General features: G+C 40.3%; 1 protein-coding gene across 1 annotated transcript in view; it reads left to right on the top strand.

Annotated features, from left to right (window-relative positions):
• fbxl17 (F-box and leucine-rich repeat protein 17) overlaps positions 1-26,397 on the top strand; it is a 200,639-nt gene that overhangs the window by 140,180 nt on the left and 34,062 nt on the right. The window contains exon 9 of the mRNA XM_034118533.1: positions 2,650-2,726. Within this exon, the coding sequence (XP_033974424.1) occupies positions 2,650-2,726 (77 nt within the window). The remainder of the gene's footprint in view (positions 1-2,649; positions 2,727-26,397) is intronic.

Here is a 26,397-nt window from a genome sequence, read left to right as displayed (position 1 = left end):
ATCTGTCTCTTCAATGTGTGTCAAACACAGACCTTATTTCAAGCTATTTTCCAAAATCCTATGGAGAAATCCCATTGCTTTTTGTCGAAGGAACCGGAAGTGGTACAAATGCTAACTTACTTCCGGGTTTTAGGACGCGCCACTGTGGCACTCTATTTCCTCATTATTTTCTTCATCCTACCTTTCTCTGCTCAGTCCTTCTTCAGCACCACCATTAGCTTCTCCATCTCACCCACCCTACTAATACTTTGCATCCTATGTCCTCCTCTCAACATTATCTTCTGTAGCATCGCCTCAATCTAAATGTTCAGTATACACACCGTGTCCAACTATGGCTTTTGTTACAGGCTCTGTACATTATTGAAAGCGAGCAGATCACTAATTCATGTCAGCTGAGCCTTGTGGGGTATGAGAGAAGCTGGGTGGAGGCTTGTTGCTTTCTGAAGGCCTTTAATGTGGCCTGATCCATGCCTAAGCCATCACATCCCACACCTCTGCTGCGGCCTCTCGTCTCCTCTGCTGTCTCCACAGTCTTCATTTTACTTCATCCGGCCTTTTGAATGGCCTCTTACTCCTTTTTTTCCCTCCCTTGCTTTCTTAGCCCTCCGCCTCCCATGATGGTGCCCCTTCTGTCTTCATCCAACCCCTAGCTACTGTATAGAGATTTCTACTCACTCTATTTCCTGCTGTACTTGCTTTCCATCTCTCCTCACTCCCTCTCTCATTCATTGATGTCTGATCTAATTGCTTTTGCCCTGACACTGGGGACCCGGGCACAGTGTAACAAGCTCCCAGAGGATGCTCTCCGCCCTTCGTGGCTGCATCCTTGAATCACTACTTTCTTTTTATCTGTTTCCTCCCCCCCCCTTCCCCCCAGTGCATTCATTGATTCACTCAGCAGCTTTAATGCCATAGCCCCAAGACGCAAAGCATGATATTGTGATCCTGCTGGCCCAACTGAATCTAATCTAAGGCGGCCCCCAGCGCAACTTAGGTTCAGGAATGACCAATTGCAACAGGTATCTTTCTATTTTCAAGAAAGCTTTTCTCATCAACATCTCAGAGTGTGCCTGAGAGAGAAAAATGGTGGAAGATAGAAAAATTGAAAAGGGCAGGATGGAACTAGAGTCAGGGAGAATAAGATAAACAAATAAACAGGGAAAGGTGGGAGGGACAATGAAAAGATCGGAAAAAAACAACCTGATAACATGGAGAGGCATGCAGGGCTAGCACAACAATAATGTAATAGAAAAAGGTGAAGTATGAAGATGCAGCCCAGTGAACTAAAGCAGATTTTGACAGCTTTTGCTCCTCTCACAAATAAGGATTTTAGAAATATGACACACATTTTAACTTTCCTCTCACTGCCATCTTTTCCTTCTTGATCCCACGGTGTGATATGTCACACATCAAGTGACATCCACGAATTGTGTGCCCTTAAACGAATCCTGGAGAAAAACACACAAGCATACAGATCCTGCTTTGTTCAAAAATATAAAATGTCACTGTACTGTATTCCCTCTTGATCTTCATCCTATTTTCACTTCTGTCTTGTAGATAGTGAGGATGTGACATTAAATAAAAAACATGAAAGAAAAGAAGCTCATTTTCTAGCAACAAGTCCTCACACATCACACTTGGCCTACAGTGAGATTACCCAACACAGCACACAGTGTACAGAAAGTGAATATGAGTAATGCATTTCAGAATAACCCCAGCTGTCAATCATATGGTGTGGAAGTGTGTGAGCACCGTACGCTATATTGTTCCCTGTTTCACTTTGACATGAGGCTCAATGATAGAAGACAGCTCAACATCACTTGTTCTACACCTCTGCCTTCACATTCAAGTGAGAGCTGTACAGTGTGTGTGCATTTGTGTGTGTGGTTTGTGTGTGTCTCATAAATATTCATGATAGAACACCAGCATGAAGATCAAAACATTTCATCCTGAAGGTTAATAGGTCAAATGCGTTGATCAAATTCTAGTTGTTGCACACCCTCCTCTCATTAGAGGCATTTAAAGAGAATCATTTGATACAGATACTCTGATCTTCCTCCCGGCCCTCCCTAGTGAATTCTCCGGATCTCTCCCCCCCAGTCTCACTCACACACACACACACACACACACACCACACACACACACACACACACACACACACACACACACACACACACACACACACACACACACACACACACACACACACACACACACACACACACACACACTCTGTAGGTCCTTTGGGCTCAGGCACGGGCTGAATGCAGATTGCAGATATCCCTCTTTGAAGTGAGCATGCTCACTCTATATATGTGAAATCACACGTATAACCATGCTGCGTTAGTGCATGCTTCTCTAATCAGATCAGGTGTTTAATTATTAATGTATGTGTTCAAGTAGCAGAGGCAGCATATTCGAGCGGTTGACCCCGCAGCTATACGGTTTACCTTTATTTTGAGTAACCGTGTGTGTGTAACCGAGAGGGTTTAAGAGAAATAAAGCTGCTGGGTGTGTTCATGCATTTTGCAGTTTTTGAGTCACGTCAAAAGCGCCTTCAAGCAAATACGAAACCCAATATACAAAACAAAACACAACTGCCTCAGGTGGCCCTCTAAACATTTGTTCTTTCTCTGTGTCTCTCTGTAGGTGTGTGGAAATCATCGCCAAGGAGGGGAGAAGTCTGAAGGAGCTGTATCTTGTGTCTTGTAAAATCACAGACCACGGTAGGATACTTTCAATCACTGTCCCATTGTTGCAGTCAATCCCCGACATTATTACCATAACGTTATTATCCGCAGTCACTACCATGATTCAGAGCTCATTCCATTTTACGACCCGCCCCCCTTATGAGACCTGCAAACAGTAAAAATATTATTGCAAAGTTTCACACAGAATAAAGTATTGTTCACTAGATCTCTTTAGTGCAGTTTATATTACAGTCTATCTAAATGTTCTAATACAAGTCGGCAGCAACGCTTAAAACTGAGAAGATGTTTATCTGGCTTTATGTTTGAGACGTTAAATATTGTTTCAGAAGTATGTGTCACATACGATGACTGCTCCTGGCAGGATTTCTATGCGTTTGTTTGAGTCTGTGGATTTAATCTATTCATGTTGTCTAACAGGAGACATACATGCTGTTTTCCTTCCCAGCGTACAGTCTTGCTATCCCTCTAGCACCATCTCCCCTGTATTGTGTTTACACTCCCTCCTTTGCTTGATTCCACTCTGCCATATGTTGTGCAGAATATTTGAGTCTTTTATCACCTGCAGTACAATGCAACGTTGGAGCATTTCAGTACGGAAGCATCAGGAATTGCAATGCTGACTTTTCATGCACGCATTAATTATTCGATTCCTTGTGTGGCAGTCTTTGTGTATGTGGTTTTGTGTGTATGTGTACCCTGGGAGTTCCAGTACCGAACTATTGCTTCTGGGTGCTTTTTCTTTTTTTTAAATACCCAATATAACACAATCTGAGGTTATTTCTATCATTTTATTTCTGATCTCCTTACCCACAAATTACAAATTACCCACTGTGCTCAAAACACTGATCTAAGTATGATACAAACATTTGCTTGAGTCTAATTTTAAGGTATGCTTACTTGTTATTCAGATAAGTTCTGTAATGACCAACTTTCAAAAGCTAGGGTTTGCTTGTTTATGGTATCCATGTTCTGAATGAATACCATATTCTAAATCAAAAAAGGGACTATGAAATACTTAAATACTTAACATGAAATGCTTGCTGGAGTCATACATCTGCTACTGAAGGTTAGTTTATATTTCTTTAAACTAAAGGGCACAAGTAGCCTATGCTTTTGATAGTTTTGTGTTTGATAATGCTTCAGTTGTTTGTGTTTTAACTTGCTATTGTCTGGATGATAAGCTCGCTGAAAATTGCTCAAAGGAGCTACTGAGATAAGAGACTAACAAGCCTTCTGCCTGGTAGTCCCTTGGTGTTTTCTTTCGAGCTTAGAGAGCTTAGACTGGCACTGGAGATGCTTTCTTGCGTGTGCCTGTAAAGCACATTGAGATGATGGGATGTACAGATGAATTCGACCGATGTGATGCTGTTTTATTAACTTTTGATACTGGGGCTGATGCAAGATGTGGGTTTGAACTCAGGCAATGATATTCATAGACAGCTGTTGTGGCTTCAGTTTTAGTGCCTGTCTAATTGATACACAATTTAGTTCTCTCTTGCTGCGCTTGTACTTGTTTTAGTTGGGTAATTGTTTAAATGTCTTTACAATGGGAAGTATGCTGGCTGGGCTAGTGATGGTCTGTATTGTGCCTGCTTTCAACTACAGTAGTACGCCTGTAGAAAGACTCGAGTTGAGCCTGAAAATGGGTTAAAGTGAATTCTGGCAGTGAGTTAGGGTCAAAATACCAAATCGGGCGACATATTGGAATGCTATATCCACTTTTTCTAATGTTGAAATATTCTACTTTATCAGCAAGCCACATCATAATATTTTTTTCTTCTGAATTGGGTATTAGAGAGTTACAAATGTATCTCTAGCTATTGGCTACCTTTCGTATGGATCTTCATTACCTCAATCTGTTTTTCCTCTGCTGCCACGTTTTGCCCATCCTTTTGGGGTTTTCCTCGAAAACAGATATGAGAAAGGTTAATACAAGGCACAATTATTCAGAGGTTTCTCCGGCAAAGATGCGAATATACTATATCACGTGTGTTGCCACAAAGTGCACGAGCTGCAGTGTGCCGCTGACTTCTTTGAGTTACAGTGAAGATAATCACCTTGACCTTTCTGAACCTGAACCTCAACTGCGGGTGAGAAGCGTTATGTGGGCGTGTGTCCACTGTTGTTTGATTAATGACTCCAAGATCACAATAGTACGTTAAACCAGCATCGCACACAACCACCTTCCTATATATCCCCCTCCTCCTGGTTCCCTCTAATCATTTTGACCAAGATGAATTGTTGATATCTGATCTTCTTCCCTCACTAATGACTCCTCCGGCCCCCTCTGGCTGATGATGGGCTCTGTGTGTATTTATGTGTGTATGTGTCTTTCCAGAATATAGATGCCTGTTGTAGGAGCTTTGTGTTCTAACAAAATGATTGGTGAATTTCCTGCCCCAGTCTGTGATAAATTAAATAACAGAAATTAGATTGTACATCAGCCAAGCCGGCCCCCGTTTTTTCCGCCCATCTCCTGTGCTAATTATTTTTATTAATGGCTTCTCTGAGTGCATTTGAGATGTCCACAAGCCTCTTACATTTGAGTGTTCTGTTTTTTCCTCCCAGCTTTTGCTTCCTCCTTTTTTTTATAGGAGCTTTGAGGACAGATAGACAGAGGGACCTAAAGACAGGTTTAGATGACAGAAAAATGGAGCTGGGCAACATGTAATTTTACTCCCAGCGCAGATGGTTTTGGAGATTATTTTGTGGGGAAGAGGAAACAAATGTAAAAGGCGAGGATAGAGATTTTTTGGCGTAATGATCTCACTGAAAGCCTTATTAGTGCTGTGAAAAAAAGCAACCTAGAATTTTCTCTCATTCATTAAAGAGCATGGAAAAATAATTAGCTTTAATAACATGTTGGTCGCACTCAAGGCAGCATAGAGACGCATTAAACACCTGGATTCTTTGACTCATTATGTTTTCATGAGATTTATGCATTTCAGTTCCTCACATCTGTAACTCATGATTGATGATGACTAATAGTCATGCTGCTGAAAGGTTTATTTAAACCTCTAAAATAATTCACTCAACATTTCCTTTGTCCTTCATTCAACGCTCTGTTTTCTTTTCACTACTTAAAGGTGGGGTAGGTAAGAATGGAGAAACCAGCTCGAGTGCGCTAGAATTTGAAAGTACGCAGCCGAAAATAATCTGCCACTTCCTTCAGACTTCGTTATAGAGCCCCTCCTCCAACACACACGAATGCGCACATGACCAATGAGGGCACGAGATAAGTTTGTGCAGATGGAAGGCTGACAGGCAGGTAGGCCATCCAGTTATTTTAGCCGGTCGTGCTTTTTACAGCGCCACGGCTTCCACAGATTACATTTTTTAATGTATTTATTGTCAAAGCACTTAAGATATTTATTGCTATCGGGATGTTAAGAGCATTCCATGGAATATAACAAAAAGTGTTTCTGTAGTGAATTACCTACCCCACCTTTAAGGATTTTGCCCACATGTTTCTTTCAAGCATTTTTGTTTATATCCCTGTCTTATCAAAATCTATTAACACACACCCCACGCACACAAACGTTCCCATGCACATTTATATCAACACTGTACTATGTTACACATAAACTAAGATTGACTCTAGAGGTAATAGATGCACAAAGTACAGTTCACTACTGTGCTACTACAATTAAACTCAAATTAAATGAGAGGTTTTCTAAATGGACTCATGGGAAAATGACCGCTTTGCACAGTGACTGCCCGATTCAACAAAAATAAAAGTTTGATTGTTTTAAGAAGGGGGTCTATTAACACGGACATTTTATTTTAGTTTAAATGATTTAATTGACACTTTATGATAATTCATTATATATTAATTAATTAATTAATAATTATTGCTATTTCTATAGCGTTTGACTCTACAGAAGGGTTGTCAAGGGTATCCAGATATGGTGAAGTATGCCCCCTACTCTAATAAGACACTTGGAGTACTCTGTAGTTCATGGACTACAAAAACTGAAAAACCCATATTGAATTTATTTAGCATTAACCTGGGACTCATGGGTATTTTAATAACTAATATTTTCAAATGGGGACCCTCCAGCTGCAGGCCCTTGGACAGTTTTAGTCCTGACCCTTTATGTAAGAACCTATAATCTAAGAATCACCCACTTATCACTGCTACTTCCAGGCTTCCAGGGGCGCATACACTTTCCAGCACATCCAATAATTGTGCATTTAAATGTCCTGTTACTGCAGTTACAACGCTAATACTCTGAATCGGAAACATGGATTGTACAGATGGATTGTGTTGTTGATTTAAAACTATTAAAATCACTGGTCCCATGTACCATTCTACTGTAAATAGTTTGAGATAATGCTGAGGAAGTTTTGAAAGTATTGAGGAGAAAAAACATTTTAAAACAATGCAAATGTGCCCTCTTTTCCAGTAACGGACAAAAACCCTGCAGTGACTTACATTTTGTAAGGTGACAAAGACACAGAAAACCACACTTTCCACGTATTCTGAACTGAAAAATAAAAAAGGGGGACTACCTAAGTTCTGTATTCCCTCAGGATACAGAGACCATGGTCACAGTTCGCCTATCTCTCTATCAAATTAATAGTACCACTATAACATTGGTTTGAAAGCTGATCCTGATGAGAAACTGTACTCGTCCTGGCTCCCAGTGCTAATCAGATCACTCCAGCACCGCTGACCTCCTCAGTGCCCGACCCATCCACAGGTGATGGTCTATGCGGCATCTTCAACACACCTGGACAGACAGAGACACCCCCTTGTCTCCTCTCACGCCTTTTGTTCTACATGTGTGATTTGCATTCACATGCATCCTTTTTGTGTCAGCATTGAGAGTGTACGCTTGTACCTGCACTTATTCTGTCCCTTGTAGCTCACCTGCTTTATCCAGAGAGACAAAAAGAGAGACCTTGGCACCTCCGTCCTTTACATATGGTAATTCTCCTCTTTCACCCGCACGCCTCCCCACAATCCCTCACCTTGTCAGTCATGGCCTTCTGTATACATCTGTGTGAATACAAGATGGAGTGACACACCTGTGGGAGACTGTGTATGAGTGAGAGGGAAGAAAATAAACAGATTTAGTCTGCTTTTAGAGGACTTCAACCTGAGCAGCTATAAAGTTGCGAAGGGATTATTTCAGGCTTCAGAATGATGGAAGTCCTCTTCATTTATTGCACAGACAGTGGTGCAGTAGGTGATGTTTTGAGCTTTTCCAAGTCTTATACAAGTCTTAGATGCTGAATCATCAATACAGAATATGAGCACTTTCATACAACAGAAAAATAAAACTCTTGTTTGGTTTGTTGTGTTGCCAACGGCCAGTGGATGCCAAGCTAAATATTTGGAGACACCTGATAATATAGTAAGTTAGTTTAAATGATGTGTTCTAATAAGTTCACTTGCAAGTTTGGTTTCAATTTGCAACTGTGAAGCCCTTTGAATTTATTTTAAGTGACATTCAAAACAAACTGAGAAAACCATCACAAGGTGTATATAATTATAACTATTAGCCATAATGTAATTCTATATTCTAGTTAAATCATGCAGGCTCTTTGTGTAGTTCTGTGCTACATTAAGGACATCATTAATTGGAATTAAAAGTGGGACAAGTAATTATTGAACATTCTTCCTCCTACTGTGCAGCTATATTGCACCTAATAAGAAATGTTGACGCTGACAGCCCATGGTCCAGACGGATGTGCTTGTGTTGTGCTGTTGAATATGAAGGACTGAGCTATCAGATTGTTCATTTCATTGGTATGTCCATCTGTATTTACCCATGTGTCAGCTTGAGAGATTATTGTTGTCATTCCATTTTTAGAGTCTTATTCTCTTCTTTGATTACCCCACTGTCCCTCCCTCCCAAAGCTCTCACAATATCAACATGCATCTACATTTCCCCCCCTTTTTTTCCATTTATAGACCCTGTTCCAACGCCAAACCCCTTCTCCTCTCTTTTCCCCTCTCGTCCTTCTTTCCATTCATCTTTCAGCTCTCGCTTTCATCTGAGGCGCTTTACTCTAAATGCACGGAGCGTTGATAGATGGGGCTTCCCTACTGCCTTAAGCAGAACCTCAAGAATGGAGTATGGCTGTATGTGTGTCTTTACTGATGTGTGTGTACATGTATATGTGTGTGCCTCTGTACTTGTTGACATGCCTTTGTGTAACTTTCCATTGCCGCTGGGGACATTTTGATACACACTCACTCCCCAGTGTGTCATAGTGCTTTTTACAAGGTGAGTTAACATAAAAGCAGCTGAAAAAGCACTGTAACTATCTTACTGACAATACAAACGACATGTGATTGTTATGCTCGCTTATACAGTATGACGAGGTCGTTAGGATAAACTCATAGCTCAAGAGTTACTGTGCTAGCTTTTAACCTTAAGCCAGTGTTCACTTTTTATTATTCTGCACCATTTGTGGGATTTATGAACATGTCACACCCTTCAACACAATATCCATTTCTTGCAAGCAATGATTGCATTGCATGGTGCAGTATTGAAACCCCTAAAATCAAAAAATGAAAGGGTACTTTATTGTATTTGCGTTATGAAAACTCACGGTGATATGGTAATGATGTAAACCGCTGTTCCTTGAGCCTGCTGTCATCGTACATCACCTTCTATCTCTTTCTGCCTTCTCTCCTTTTACATCTATATTTCTCTTTGAGCCTTTGTTTGCTATCCCTCCATGTTGTTTGTTTACAAATTAGTTATTCACCACCTACAGTCTAAGTGCTGTGAGACATAATGTGATGTAAACTTAGATAGTGTAATAGCTTGTTTGCTTCTCTCTGTCTGACATTCAGTAGGTAAATAATGTAACTCTTAAAGCAGTCGATTACAATGCGCAGAGCAGTACAGCAGATTGATGTAGGCTGCTACGGGGAGCAAGTCAATAGACAATCTGTGTCTGTCTGTATCACCACCGTGTGTGTGTGTGTGTGTGTGTGTGTGTGTGTGTGTGTGTGTGTGTGTGTGTGTGTGTGTGTGTGTGTGTGTGTGTGTGTGTGTGTGTGTGTGTGTGTGTGTGTGTGTGTGTGTGTGTGTGTGTGTGTGTGTGTGTGTGTGTGTGTGTGTGTGTGGTGTGTGTGTGTGTGTGTGTGTGTGTGTGTGTGTGTGTGTGTGGTGTGTGTGTGTGTGTGTGTGTGTGTGTGTGTGTGTGTGTGTGTGTAGCGGGGGGCGTGTGGCGCAGTGGACTAGTGCGTTGGTGTTCGGGGGGATCTGTTACCCTTCATGGACGCTGTATAATGTTTTTTAACCTGAGAATCTTTTTTTTAATAGCTTGGTTTAAGTGAGTGGCGGGAACAGTTAAGCCTGTTTGTAACAATACAACTATTTTCCAAACAATTATTGTATACAAATGAAGAAATGGTCATAAAATGTACTTCCTGGAGACGCACACTTGAGTACTATTAGCAATGTAGGGGGGTAAATCTATGAGGTTCTTGTCAATGTGTAATTCACCTGGCCACATAAATGTTTAATGCAACCATCAAAATACAACCTGGGAGGAGAGCTGCAATTATTCTGCCATCAATACCATTAAGCGTAAAACAACAGCAGAGGAAGCCCCTAGGCTAACATCCATGACCCTTTCCCATATCACGGCAAGACCCTAAAAGTCAATGGAGCAGGAGTACGGAAAAGTAGCACCTAGTAGGATAATTCATAAGCAGTATGTTTTCTCCTTGAGGGGTAGGAGAGACTGTAGGAGGGGAGGTGGTAACTGTTGCAGAGTGCTAGTGGACATGGTGAGGGCAAAGACTCATAAAGCGGGTTATTATCTCTGCAAATCAATGAGAGTGCCTGAGCCGTGGGGAAACAACCAGCATTAGGCCGAGCTCAGAGCTGGAATGGATGCTGAAGCACATAGAGTAATATGTACTCTGTGTTATCAAGGGCTGCAACTTTAAAATAATTTAGTTAATAATCCATATACTTATTGTTTTCTTGATACATCTAATTGTATTATTTAGTCGTTGCAGTCTTCACATGAATTGTTGTTTTATCCAACCAACAGTCCAAAACTCTGATTTTGAAAAAAAGGAATCAGAAGCCTCAACTTTGCAAAAATGACTGAAACTATTTATTTATCAATCACTTCACTAATGGTCTGTTCTTATCAGCTCAATTTCACAAATGCGAGAAACCAAAGGAAGTACAGTAAAAAGTCAAATGTTCTCTCTATAAATCTTCTCTTCAAACTGTGTTTAAAAATGCAACACATGAAATCCAAAAAGTAGGTAAATGAATGTCATCTGTGAAAAAAAAGTGTTTCTTTGGCTTTAGCCATGGAAACTGTAAAGCAGACTTTCTTTAGAGACTAAGAGGGATGACAGTTTTCCCACCATTTGCAAAGTTTGGAAAGTTCATTAGATGATATAGAGGAAAACTGAGAGGGTGACAGGTAAGGAGGGAGCAGGAACAGCTCCAGACGCTGGACTTGAACCTCCGCATAGGGAAGGCATTTAACTGGATGAACGCTGCTCAAGTGTATAAGCACTCTTCCATAGGGTTCCAATCTACAGTTTTTCATAGTGTGTCGTTGAGTTAGTCGAGATTTCCATTTCCTTACATCAGCCTGTGGTGGTATTTGCAGATTGGGAAGCAGCGCAAAGAGGCTGAAATTGAATTAGTTTCCATATATTGTCCTCTCCTCCTCTTTCCCCAGCTAAGCCCTGTGGTCTATCCACTGTTTGCCTTATGGGGGAGAAAAGTGAGGGGGCTTAAGCTGTGAAGGCTAGGGCTTACGTTGTCTACCATCGTACTGGTCACACACAAACACACTCATACACTAACTCTTTCTCTCTCTTACCCAACTAACACACACACACACACACTCGTGCTTCTTGAATTACAACCAGGCCCTGTTTGCATTTACAGAAACAATCACACATACAGTACACACAGCTCCTGCTTATATCTTCCTTCACTCGCACTATCAAATGTCAGCATGCACCCTTTGCCGTAACTTTTGGGGGGGGGGCAATGCTTAGTCCGCTGCTATTTTAGTCTTAAATCTATGGAGAAGATGGATTGAATTGGGGTTTAACTATTTATACACAGTTTTATATGTAAATATGTGCCTTTTTGTACACTAATGTGTATTTCCCTGTGCACGAAGGTGTGTGTGTGTTTGTGTGTGTGTGTGTGTGTGTGTGTGCGTACAAAGGATGTAATCTTATATCTGTGAGCTGCTGGATCACACTAATGTCACTGTTGCAAGCTTTAGCAACAAAAGGTCCCATGTGTGTTTGTAAAGCTATGATATGGACGGTCCATTTGTTCTCTCTTTTTTCTTTATCTCCTCTCTCTCTCTCTCTCTCACCACCATCTCAGCCCTGTATTTCCTAATAACAGCAGTCTTTTAAGTCTGCCTGTGGGACTTAAAAACACAAAGCTGTGTAAGTTGGAAGAGATGTCCCTGTTATTGCTGACTATGAGGTTTTTGTTGTGAGACATTGCTTATTTTTCTTATTAGTCCATCGTGTGTATGTGTCTAAATGTGACAAGACTTTCTCCAGAGACAGCATCATATCCACTGTGCCATTTCCTCAGAGTAGCACTGATACACCCCGTCGACAGGTCAAATGCTCACTATAGTTTTAATGACATAGAGGCATGTCTTTCTCTCTGGTTATCTTCATTTATTTTACATCGCCGACCTTTTTCCCCTCCTTTGCTTTTAAACTCTGTCCCTCTCTCCTCATCTTCTACCTGCTCCTCTTCTCTCTCAGGTGTGAATGGAGCTGTCCTGCAGGTTACGTGGGTTTTGATGTGTGTTGTTGATTTGGGAGTATTCAATAGTTGAAGCCCCCTGCTGTGGGTTCTATGGTTAGCTCCGTCTGAAAATGTAGAGCCATATATAGAGTAGGGATGGGGACGATTAATAGAATATTCGAAATTATTCAGGTATTCGAATATGAGCTTTTTTAATTTATTTTTTTGGGAGTTGTGCCTAAGTTGATTACATACTGTATGATCAAATTGAATAATTCAATGTATACGACAGTGCCATAGCTAAGTGTGTTGGGTCTAAAGGGGTGTTTTGCTCCACTCACCGGTCCCTCACAGCGGGCAGAGCTGTGCTGATCTCTCTCTCGCGTCCGGTTATACTTCACTCGCGTTAATGTCCAAATCCATCAGATCTAGCTAGTTCTAGCTAATGATATGGCTGCTGCCCCTCCCTACACGCAGATCACGCAGACTCAAACCTCATCTTATGCCCAAATTCCAGCTGAGAGGGTCTTCTCTACAGCTGGCCTGATTGTGAATCGCCTCCGCACCCGCCTCTCCCCTGAGTAGACATGCTCATATTCTTAAACAAGAATGAGTATTGAATAGCTGCATTCTGTGCATAGGCCCTGTTACAGGTTGTTGATCTCTGTTGTAATAGGGTTACGTTACATTACATTACATTACATGTCATTTGTTAGACGCTTTTATCCAAAGCGACTTACATACATTGAGTACTGTGGACAATCCCCCCAGGAGCAATTTGGGGTTAAGTGTCTTGCCCAGGGACACAACGACATGTTGACTGCAGTGGGACTCGAACTTGCTATCCCCTGATTCGAAGTCCATCACACTATCCACTGAGCCACAGCCTCCCCAACCGGTTATGTTGTTCGTGTATGATCCCTCTTTAATTTGAAAACCAAGTTATGTTTTAAGCATGAAATCTGTAGGCCTATAGCTGTCAACTGTTCAAACTGTGATCACCAGTTCAATACATTTGACAAATTCGACTTGATTTCTATACTTATTTGAACATGTATTTATTTATTTTTCAAAATAAAAAATCTTTCATTTATTTTTGTAATTTATTTTCCCACATTTTTTTTTTTATTTATAGGATATGTACATTTCGGTTAATCGGTTAACCGTTTTTTTGCTTTCAAATTCCCATCCCTAATATAGAGATGCCCTTTTACTGAACATTTATTTCTTCTTTTATCTTCTGAACATTGTTGTTTCAAATTGTGTGATTTGTCTGCATGTTTGTATGGCGTAAGGACGTTTATTCAAATAAAGATAATGACGAGGTCTTCCTTTATGATCAAGACAAATATCCTATTTTGCATTAACATTTTAAATTAGTCAGCATACTGCATGAGAAAACAGCATCATAATTCATATTGAACTAGTGCTTTGCGCAATTATCATGGACATATTGTAATTTGGATTATATGTCTTTGTTTCAGCTAAACATAAACCTTGAAATTACAAACTTTGTTTTTGGAAGGTCACTCCCTGGCTCATTTCCCGACATCTGTATATTTGAGAGATAATGCCACTACTAATCCCTTGCAAGGTCAGAGCTTGTATTGGATGATTGTACCCCACTGTTTATTCATACTTCCTGCTGATGTCATTTCCTCCTGCTGGCTCTGACCTCTGACCTGTCATTTACCTCCTATTGTTGCCGTTGTTTAGTCCACCTTGGTGGCTGCTCTACAAGAGAATATCCCTGTCTTTATCTCTGTTGGATTCCTCTGCTTACGAGAAGGTTACTGAAGTATCTAAATGCGAAATCTATTTGTACTTAAAGGCCAGCTTTCATTTAGATTCTCCTCTTTTATCTTCTTTTCTCACTCCTTACTTTTTATTGGCTCCTGAAGTCAATTTAATCCATTTCATCACTCTTAATTATTTTTCCTCTTTTTGTCTATATGATGTCTTCTCCTGCTGTTTCTCCACTATTTAACAAAAGGACTGTACATCATCCAGTTGACAGGGAGTGGCTAATACATAACACATCGGCCATGTTTTAATGGCTTCGCTTATGACTCTTAAATGTCTTTCAGCAGCAGCTCTGGCAAAAAGCCACAATGTCACACATGGTGTTGGCTAATCCCGACCATCATGTGATCAATGTCACTGATAAAACAGAACCCTGCTATTATACTTAGTGTGTGTTTGCGTGTGTACGTACAGTATAATTATATGATTAAATACATCTGTAAATCACTGCTCTTTAAACATAAAAGGCAGTGGGGGGGTTTGTTGTCTTGGCCCAACTGTGATATACTGCAACACAGCATATGTGCTTCATTCAGCATGTGTCTGTTTTGTATAATGTGTATGATCTGCAGGGGTTTGTTCGACCGGCAGTAAGGTTGTTGCCCCTACCTGGAAGCTGTAACTCTGTTTAATGAAAAGAAGTAAAAGTAGTTATTTTGCATAGAAGCTTATTAACAAAATTCATTACAATTTTACAGTCATTTTATGAAGTTTTGCTCAAGTTGAGTTTGTCCTTGCAGTCTTTCACCTACAGAAATATGCTTTCCTGGAAACGATATGGTTTCAAATAATTACTTGGAGCTACCTGTTTAACACATGTTCATAAACACATTGCCTATTAACTCTGAGGGAAAGAAAAGTATTCTTTTTTTTTTTGTGGAAAATATCTCAAGGCACATACATTTTTATAGAATAAATTAATATTGTTTTCAATTACTTGCCCAAAACAAATCAAAGAGATGTGTTGAAATGACTCAAGGCTACCAGTTAAGTCACCCTGGCTTATGAGTTCAGCTAAATGAATAAAAACAGGTAAACATTTATTAATTAAAGTCCTGGGGGTTATATCAAATAAATGAATTACTATTTGGATTCATACATAGTTAATTGAAATTTTAAAAAGCTCCGTCAGAAGGAAATATGGCTTCAAGATATAGCATATGTCACCTTTGATATGCCGACTTTCTTAAAATGATCTGTTTTGTCAAGATTGCCAAGGCCATTTTGAAGTACTTATTACAAAAATATATTATTGGTATTATGAATGCTTGAAGCACATCTTTGAAATCAGTGATGCCTGTCAACCTTTTAATAAATGGTTCAATTTTCAGTGTATACAACTAATATCCCTTCTTCTGTGATACTCCCGTAGCCCATGTCCCTCTACCTCTCTGCCTCTCTGCCTCTCTGACTCTGCGTACTATCGCATCCCTCCCACATTCGTCCCCACCTTGGTGTTCTTGTTTGGTACTCAAGTCTGTCCACGCCTCATTTCCTTTTTACATATTGTAATCTTTCTTTTCCCTCTCCTTCTCCTATCCTCTCCCTCTGTTATCGGTGTGTCCTGTAAAGCTTCATTTTCAGAGGAGCCCTAATCAGATATGTACCAGTGGAGGACAGTTTGTGAGAGCAGTGTGTGGCCTGATAGATAGCAAGGCTTAGCAGAAGGGGAGCGCATTGTAAGCCCTCAATTATATGCCCAACACCAGACGTAGGAAAGAGACACTTGGGAGGCCTGTTTGTGTTTTTGCTTATGTGATTGAGTGTCATTCTCCAGTGCGTTAGGTTGCGTAGCTTGATATGCTTTTTTTTTTTAATGTTTGCTGCACAGTGTGGATTGAAAGAAAAGCAGGTCAAGCTCAATAAGATGTGAGTTGCTACTTTTAAAAGTCATATTTAATAAATTCAATTTCTTCCACTGTCTACAGAATCCACAGGTGAAATGCACGAAAGTAGACGATGTAGGTTTAGTAGATGAGAAGTAAGTACATTCTGCATTACTGTGACATTAAAGATGATAAAGTTTAATGCTATAATATAGGAATCGGTATCTGAAAGTGGGATTTTTGTAATACACCATGTTTTATTTTAATCAGTGGTACAATGTACACAATGTGCCAACAAGGGCTATGTAGATTTAACCCTTTTCCATTCTTCTTTCAAGGCCATTCAAAGCATATGGTTAGACACTGTGGCGTCGGGCCCACAGAGACACCATAGTGGAATCAGATGGAGCCTGAAAAGGTGAGCCGGGGAGAGCAAACAATGAATAGTGTTTGAACATCTCTGCTGCTGGAGTTCACTGCTTCAAGGCTGCCTTCCTCTGCAGATAGATTATTCATCTGCTGTATTGTCCCGTAGAGGGATGCAACCTTTAGCGAAAAATCACAGCGCAACTCGACCTTGCTTTTCTGCTTCGTTATCATGCAGCCTCCAGTACAAACAGTAAAGCTTTACTTGATGCTAATAATAGTATGCGTATCATCTGGCCATTCTTCAAATTCTTTCACTTCCAGAAATTACTAGTATGCAACATCGAGTGAGTCACTTTTACTTTTTTTACTGTGAAAATGAAATACTTTCTCCTTTATGCAGTAAACTCCCAGTCTCCAAGCTTCAAGGTGAAGTTGCCACTAAGAATGGATCATTATCAGCCTACTTTAGCCCATACTTAACCATGAGTGGCTAAATAAAGTGCCAATGAGACAAGTGTCTTTGAAAAATGTCAGATGGTGTTTTGTTACACAGTAGGGTGCCATTTTGACATGAGAGAAACAAACTGCCCTGGAGATTCAAGACGTTTGCTATTCATTTTTAAGTTATCTGAGTTACTAGTAAAAGCTCACAACCCAAATGAACTTATATAGATGACCTGGCAGAGCTACCAGCCATGTACTAAGGCTATATCCTTACCGCAGAGGCCTGGGTTCAAATCCAATCTGCAGCCTTTGACTGAGTGTCGTCCCCTCTCCCTTCCCCCCTTACTGTCTTTATTCTTCCTCACTATAATGAAGGCAAAAAAAGACCCAAAAAATACACCCTAATACATATTTTCAAAACACAGAATCGACCTGAATATTTGTTACCTCTTTACTATGAACCAGAATAGCCATGTATGTGAGAGGCCACTAGCAGTTTTTGACAATGTATTCTTTCTTCAGTACATGGAACATTAATATTCCCAATCTGTCAGGAATGAGGTACTATTCACATTTAATCGATGTACACCATTGATGATAAGGTGGCATGATACTCCAAAAACATAGTTCCAAGTTGGAAAAAACTAACTCTTGAACAAATAGTCAACACTTCACAACCTTCCTCACACCAGATTTGACCTAAACATTATCGACTACCAGTTTGATTTTAATGCCAGTCAGTAAGACATATACTTTTGTGTTTGTATGTTTCTTTTAAAAAATCATGTCTGACTGCTTTGATACAGACATTTTTAGTTTGGTCTTAGTTTAGTTAAACCTTCAAATGATATGCCTAAACAGCACCGTGGATCACACAAAGACAGCCTTTCAGGCCTGCGGCTTGGCAGGAAACCAGCTATTACAAGGTCAACATTACCTTTATTACTGGTTATTAGTCTACATTATACCTCAAGGGAGTTTTTACATAAACACACACCCACACAGATACACAGGCTTACAGAGCAATAAGCTCACCCATATGGCAGTGTGGATCCTGCCTCACGCCAATAGACTTGCCCTGGGGAGCGAGTAAACATTGGATCTGCGTTTTTTCTGTTTATTGTTTGGTTATAGGCTATGACATAGTAAAACATTTTTCGATCTGCAGTGTCAACAGATTTTATGGGATGTAAGTTGTAGCTCCTATCCTAACACACTGTCATGTGTTTTTAACTGTAGCATTTGATAGACATACATAAACATGCCTGCACATACAGTCACTCAACACACACACAAGTCATTAGCTGTGTATTTCTGGTTGTAATGAGAATTAAACATTATTTCTTTGCTGTAATTGTGCATGTGTATTTTCCTCTTTTGTCTCTAAAGATTATGTTTGCGAGTCCCAGGGGCATGGCTATTGTTTTGAGTGCCTATCCACTCTGTATGACTGCGCTGTGCCGCAGGTGCTCAACAAAGCAGCCCCATTGGAATGCAGCAAACGCGCCTCCATTGTGGCATGAGAAGCATTTTATCGACACCTATTTCTCGTCTCCTCTGAGCGTATCTGAGTGGCCTTGGCTTCTGGCTAATACAATTAATGTATACAAACAACACATTTGACAAATATACAGACAGTCTTTCTTTCTTGAATACCTTGAAATGTGCTTTGGAAAAGGCATTATGTTGTATTGAAGGGGCTACATCGTGTATGGAGAGAATAAATTGAAAAGTGTTTGTGTCTCTATTATGAAGTCAAAAAGGTTGTAATGGACTTTTAGTGTGTGCCTCCATTTCCCCTGCTATTCAATATATTATAAAGTAGGCCTACGCAGATGACATCCTTTAATATCAGTCCTTACTGTATCCAGAGAAGTACTCTGGTAAATGCACCAATAAACTAGAATTAGGGCAAATAGGGGCAGAAATATGAAATTGTCAATAGAATTTGGCATTTACATTGACAGTCAAACCATGAAATACTCACTCTCACTCTCACTCATACTGTCTCCCGCTTCTCCAGCTTTTACTCTTTCTTCCCACTTATTATTCACAGACCATAGTCCATTGCTAAGTGCAGGTGAAAAAAGCCATTAAGTCACAGGCTGGGAGGCTTGAGTGTGTGAGGGAGGGAGTGACAGGAAGACAGATTGCTGCACATTCTGAAACATGACATTCTAATCGGTGTGCATGTTAATTAAGAGACTTTATTGAAATGTTTCTTGTGACCGGAGAAATTGGAGGCTTAATGAATGGAATATTCATGTTGTGTGTGAACGTGTGTTTGTGTGTGTGTGTCACACAGCAATAAGGAAAACCGTTGAAGGCTCTCCTTGATTCACATTTCCATATTTTCTCATGTTTTTTTCCACCTCTTTCAGTTTGACTCTACTGTGTTCTCCTCCACATTTCGGACGTGAGCTCTGCGTTTGATTTTATTTGGCTCTCTTTGCTTTTTTATATTTTATTTTTAAACCCCAGCTGGGATTTGGTGGTGACACTTGTGAACAGGCTCTGCTGACAATCGTAAAATATATTAAATATCCACCATATGTTGTGAGAAGAGACCGCATGGCTGTGTGTGTGTGTGTGTGTGTGTGTGTGTGTGTGTGTGTGTGTGTGTGTGTGTGTGTGTGTGTGTGTGTGTGTGTGTGTGTGTGTGTGTGTGTGTGTGTGTGTGTGTGTGTGTGTGTGTGTGTGTGTGTGTGTGTGTGGTGTGTGTGTGTGTGTGTGTGTGTGTGTGTGTGTGTGTGTGTGTGTGTGTGTGTGTGTGTGTGTGTGTGTGTGTGTGTGTGTGTCGCGCAGTGGACTAGTGCCTTGGTGTTCGGATCAGGGGGTCACAGGTTCAAACCCCACTGCAGTCAGCATGTCGTTGTGTCCCTGGGCAAGACACTTCACCCCAAATTGCTCCTGTGGGGATTGCCCACAGTATTGAGTATGTAAGTCGCTTTGAATAAAAGCGTCTAACATGTTATGTAATGTGTGTGTGTGTATGTTTTTTCAGTGTTTGCACATGTGCTCTGATAGAAACACAAACACTGAAATATTCAGTGTTGGGTTTAGTCAAAGTCACATTTTACAGTTCCTTATTGTTTTTCAATCTTCACAGCTCAGTTCCACACAACTGTTGTATACATTCATAAATGTATGGCCACATATACCTTAGATAATATATTTTTCCAAAACTACACCAGATATTTATTTGCATTCAAGCTTTTATTTTAAAAAGCAAAAGATTATCTCCAAATGCAGGTGTTATAACAAAATCAGATGAATTGATTACTTTTTGTTTATTTATGACCTAATGTCGTGATATAACGCAATACAATATATTCATACTGGGCAACATCATGTGCCTTTGACGTCCCCAGCCTACACAATGGGTACAGTTAGCAAGAACATACCCATTGTGATGTTTAGAAAAATGGTTCACAGAAAATGTTTTTATGTCTGGGTTGATGGTCACAAAAGAGCATATTCAATGTGAAAGCCACAGAGATACTGCCACCCCCCTCTAGCAGCTCCAAATATCAAGGATATGGCTCTCAGAGGAACTGAGTTATGGGTGCAGGGTAGCACTTTAAGGCTTGGAACCTGAAAAGAACTGGCAGGTCCGTCAACGATAATCTCCAACTGATATAATCCAAGTCAATGCACAGAGAGGTTTCAGTGTTTCCACTGGATCTGTGCTCTCCTTTCTTCGGTTTCTATTAAATACGAGTCTGTCACATTCTACTATCAATTGCCATGTGCCAGAAATCTCTTCTAATGTTGGGTTGAAGAGAGATTGGTTTTCAGCCACTCTGCAGAAACATTTCCTACAGGGAGCGAGGTGCCAGCATCCTGTGATAAGTGGAGTTGCTGGTGGTTCTTGACACCCTTTCAAACGAGTTGTTAAAGCTGTTGGGCAGTGTCTATTTTTTCAGCTTTTATCAATTCTGTCAAAGTGCCTGCAAACCACCTGCAAATACCTCTAAGCACCAGCAACTTTTCTTAAGAGCCTGCTGTCTTTTCTAAATCAACTTCATTCACAGAGAGGTGCTACACTTGTCAACTTCTGTTTTCTTTATGTAAATGAACTTACCTCACTTCTCATGAACAACTGTCAAGTTTCAGTTGAAAGTGAGGCGTTTCAGAAAGACTACTTTGTGAAAGCACACTATATGGCTGTTAGACATATCACTTAGCAGTTTTTTGTATATATTTTGTTGACAATTGCCTTCTTGTGAGAATGCTGGCTAAACAGACTGGCAAAAGTTGGTGCAATTACTCATCCCCTGTGTGCACCATCTGTGTGTGAGTACTGCCATGTTACATAATCATCACAGAGAGAACCCTGTACTGAATCAGACATTGTGTGTGATAAGTGGGGTAACGTTGACCCTTTAAGATTGATTAGGATTACCATGGAAGCCAGAGCATGTGGATACAGAATTTAAGTTATTTGGCGTACTGTAATAAGATTAGTTTCTAATCCTATAGATTCCCATTTAACCTCTTCTAATAAGGTTACAGTAAATACCTTTTAGTTTTTTTCTTAGGAGGATTATTGAATGGAATTTACTGTGTCCACATGTGAAAACTACAATGTCTTAATCCTTATATTTAACTCATAGTCAGATTTAATATAAGATTTTCATGACCGACCTGGTAACGTGTTATTGCAGACTATGAGTAATGTTAAACGCATCAGCCTTTGTTTTCTTTCAGAATGTTCTGCTGGTTTGGGAATATCTAACCAACCCAACTTCAGATATTCCTGGGTAGTCTTCCTGTTTTCACTTTTGTTGCCATGGTTGTTTTCACAAGTGAACAATATGGTTGATCACTAACTTTAGACAGAGTGAATGTTCTTTAGTGAATAGTTTTATCAATATTAAGATTAATACATATCATTAAGGCTTATTAAGGACAATATATTATAGTCTCAGCCACATCTTACGTCTACATTTTACACCCTGTGTTCCTTATTAAACATGTGAGCTAATGGATCTTTCAGTTAGTAGTATCATAATCGAAACTGTATCTGACATTTTGTCTTTCCAAGGGCTCTGTCATGGACAGCCAGGTTACGTGGCTGCAGCAGATGGAGGACATGGAGGATGGTGATTGACAGACCAGGGACAGGCTGACAAACAAGCTCTATGCTCAGCACCCACTATCGATTTCAGCTCAGAGGTCTCCGTTTGATACGGCAGCAGTCAGGGTCGAGCAGCCACCTAAGCTAGAGCTAGCAGGCTATTGGAAAGGGAGATGCAAGTGAAGACAATATTATCTTCATGGCCAGTCAGAATCAAGAATAAGATAGGTGCACTGCAGGTTTATGATAGGCCGGGAACAGATCATGCCCACGGGGAATAGTATATGAAGCACTCAGTGTTGTACCCACTGGTCTTACTGACTGCCATTCTAAGTCTTCAGGCAACCTTAATGTACATATCATTTTATTGAACTTCTCTCAGAGCATTAAGAACTGTGAACGGAAACTTGATTGTCCTTTTGTTCCCTAAGAATCTTGAGGATAAAACATTTATAATTTCATTGCAGGAATTTGGTCCATGACCATCTCCCCCATTTTCATGCACGATTAACTTCACACGATGCCAGGAAGAACAACTGTATGTCATTACTTTTATGGCTGCAGTTTTTATGGATTTCAAGGTTTTTGCTCTCCATCGCTTTTGTTTTCATTTTTAATACAGTTTTCATGAAATGTGTGTGCCTGAGGGTAGAGCTGAGGGATAGGAGTTACGTTGCCCTTTCAATAATGTGTTGAATACCCAACCAGGTACTTTTTTAACTTGGAGTTACTACCTTAACATGGAGATAAAACGTTTGGTTTGCTACAACAAACACACTGCCTCTTGTTTAACTTTGTGTCAACTTGTGCCTCATACTGAAGCAGTGGTAATTTATATCTCACAACAAAACCCTGAAAATCTAAAACTCAGGGTTTCTGCTATGTTGTAGCTCTTGTCAAGAAGGTGATTTTGATAACAAATGTAGAAAATATATTTCTACGTGTATATATGATGTTTGCCTTGATCCATGACAGTGTCGTCTCGCTCGATTTGCTTCTTCCTTTTGGCCCTAATGATTAATGGTGACTGAGTCCCAATGTAAACATGGGGGGGGCTAGGCCGTGCAGACCAATCTGGCCTGTTATGTCAATTATCCCGTGATGTGTATCAGCCTCAGTAACGCAAGCTGTCTGCAGCCTATGGTGGATAGGATAACAGAACTTGCTTTCCTCTACCTGGCAAGACATCTACACATAAAGGATCAAAGACACACTGGTGCCCTTAGCATTTTCTTCTGTTTTGTAGAACTCATTACAGTGCCTTGTGTTTTTAACATACGGCCTTCTCATTACCGTCAGTTGGCCCCTGCCGCTTTGATCTGTGACAATGTACCGTTACCGCTCTGCAGCAGCAGCATATTTTTTAAATAGGCATATTGGAGCTGAAAGTACATCTGTAGCTTTAAATAAGGTGGAAATGGTTGAAATGTCCTTCACTCAAAGCCAGGCCAACCCCTTACTCACCTTGTTAGGGAGTGGATGCTTGGTGCACAGCGTCCCTGCTGGATTTTCCCATGTGAAGCCAGTTGATCTGTTGTGTCTTTAACCCTGCAGAAATGCTGCTGAATAAACCCTGAACTCGGCGAATGGTGCAGACAGCACTCATTTATAGAAGTGACCAGTGGGCTGATGAGATGCAATTGGATTGCATATCTGAAACACTGATGGTAGCGTTATTTTATGGAAGCTGTTTTTACTGTGCCTTGGAGTTTTGCCAGACTGGTGTCTTAGTGTAGGGAGTTACAGTCCTCTGGACTCAAGTTATATGTCCTTGTTCAAAGGAGTAGGAGGGGTCGGCTTTTTATGTACTTTAATGATAAACGGATGAAAAAAGGGTGAATTCCTTTACTCTTTGATATATGGGCTTGTTTGTGATGCACAAAGTCCAATTTAATCAAAAGTGGTTGTATTTTACATTAAAAGCTGACATGGATCGGCTGGTTTTCAAACAAATTAAATGCCGTGCTCATCTGAAATGTGTGGACAGTCTAGGAAATGTGCTTTACGCTGGTATAAGCATCTACTGCATAAATTAATGGGCCTTGAATGTTTCCCACCGCAAGTAAATGAATTACCACTTAGGCATAGCTTTGTCATACAGCCCACACAAGCTCTGTGAAAGAAATAGATTGGAAATTCGCTTAAAAGTAAAGCCCTATTTTCATGTTTGCCTTTAGTTATGAAATTGGAAAACTGCAAGAATAATGAGCTGATGTTAATGTTATTAAAATGCAGGAAAAAATACACATACTGTACGATACAAACTGTAACATTATGGTCTACACAAAGTGCGGGCCATATTGTAAGAGCAGGATTTCATTGATGGTGGGAGCTGACCTTAGTTTAACACAGGAAGGATGAGAGTCTTTGGGTCAATAAGGGTTAAATGACGAGTAGGCTGGTGCCATCTCTCTGACCATACACGCCACTTCTATGATTGCACACCATTTCTTCCCCCTTGTTCTCTTGCCCCTGCTAGGTTAATATCCTACCCCTACTTACGGTATGAAACAGATCTCACTGGAAGCAAGCTTGCCACTGTGTCACACACATAAATAGCCCCATGACTGTCCTCACACACAGCTACACGTCGGACGCTCTATGTCTTATTCGACCTTGACCATGACACAGTCCATCCATGGGCTTATTGACTTATGCCCGCTATGAAAGCCTGATTGCCAGGTTAATTTAATTAGCACTGTGAATATCTTACTTAAAGAATAATTTTTTGTATCCATTGTTTGTTTTCACTTTCACATGGAATTAAAAATGTGTTATCTTTGCTATAATCAGAAAATAGGAAAATAGCAATAGATTAGTTGAAAAAAAAAACAGTTGGGTTATAGCTTAGAATTTATTTGTGAAAAAAGAAATAGTAAGAATGATAACCTGTGAACCTGTGAAATCCTGGCATGAAAGCAATAATGCTATGATGTGGAGGGGGAGTTAGCAGCAGCATAGTGGAGATTTTAAATAAGCTGAGGCTGTACTGGGAAGGTTTTATATCACGAGTTACAGTAGCACGATGGAGTCACAATTTTCAATGAGCCAGTCAATTTTTCACAGGGACGAATTGCTCCTGACAGTCCAATGGCCAGACCAATTTTTCGCAAAATGCAAAAGGTCTGGCGCAAATGAGGTCTGACCTTATCAATAGCCGGGACCCATCTATCTAAAGGCAGACCCCCCTGTCGCCTAGCGCAACAAGGCTGCTTACCTTCCCCACTCGCTTCACTGCTGCCTTCCCTCTCTCTCACTCCCTACTGTAATGTTCACTGGGACTATTCACATGTCTGTCTCTATCTATGGGTAAATGGCTCTTTCTGTCTGCTGGTTGTTTGTTTATACATTCGTCACTTGTGATATCTCAGACATAACTCACTGGATTTTTTATTTATTGTGATAAAACTTTGATCTGGCAGTTTCACAATCACATTGATTGCTGAAGGAATGGTGGGAACAACACTATTATTTTATCACTCAGAAACAAGCAGCATCTTAAAAACACCTTTCCAAACTTTTTCAAATTAGTTGATATTAATGCTTCTCACAGATCTCACATTTTCAAATGTACATTATTACATACTTTCCTCTGGGGAAAGAGAGGTTTAAAATCCAGTTTACCAGTGACAACATTTTTAAATTACCAATTCTTAACAGATGCCCTTTTCCAATCTTCTCAATCAAGGCCAGTTAACTAGAACATACCACATATTCTTACACTAAACTACCTCCACCACGACCTGGTTTGAGTCCTGCCTTTTGTCCCTCATCGGGGCAAGCTTTATTTACTTTCATTTTATTATTCCACTCCTACCACCACAACGTTCCTGTGTGATCCAGTTAAACATCACATCCGTCATGCACAGACTACAGCGGTGTGTGTGTGTGTGTGTGTGTGTGTGTGTGTGTGTGGTGTGTGTGTGTGTGTGTGTGTGTGTGTGTGTGTGTGTGTGTGTGTGTGTGTGTGTGTGTGTGTGTGTGTGTGTGTGTGTGTGTGTGTGTGTGTGTGTGTGTGGTGTGTGTGTGTGTGTGTGTGTGTGTGTGTGTGTGTGTGTGTGTGTGTGTGTGTGTGTGTGTGTGTGTGTGTGTGTTTTAAGGAGGTGCTCTGCATTCTTGATGAATTATGCATGATTGTCAGGGGACTAACTACAATGTTATCTGGAACTCTTTGTAGGACAAAACTGAAGCATAAAAGGCACTGGATTATATTATCATTAGTTCAATCTGCAGAAGGACACAGGAATGAAACTGGTCATTGGAGATGCAATATCTTTGAGAGGATAAGGACAAAACAGGAAAGTATTTGAGGGATTACGTTTGGAAGTTGGTTCCTGAGTAATACTAAAGTTTCTGAGGAACTATTTATTCATAAGCATTCTGAAACATGTTGATATTATGAACAAAATAGGTTCGCTTTGACTCAAACTATTAAAGAT

This window comes from Trematomus bernacchii, unplaced genomic scaffold (genome assembly GCF_902827165.1).
Source record: "Trematomus bernacchii unplaced genomic scaffold, fTreBer1.1, whole genome shotgun sequence".
Lineage (NCBI taxonomy): Eukaryota > Metazoa > Chordata > Actinopteri > Perciformes > Nototheniidae > Trematomus > Trematomus bernacchii.
This window is presented reverse-complemented; position numbering and strand designations above follow the sequence as displayed.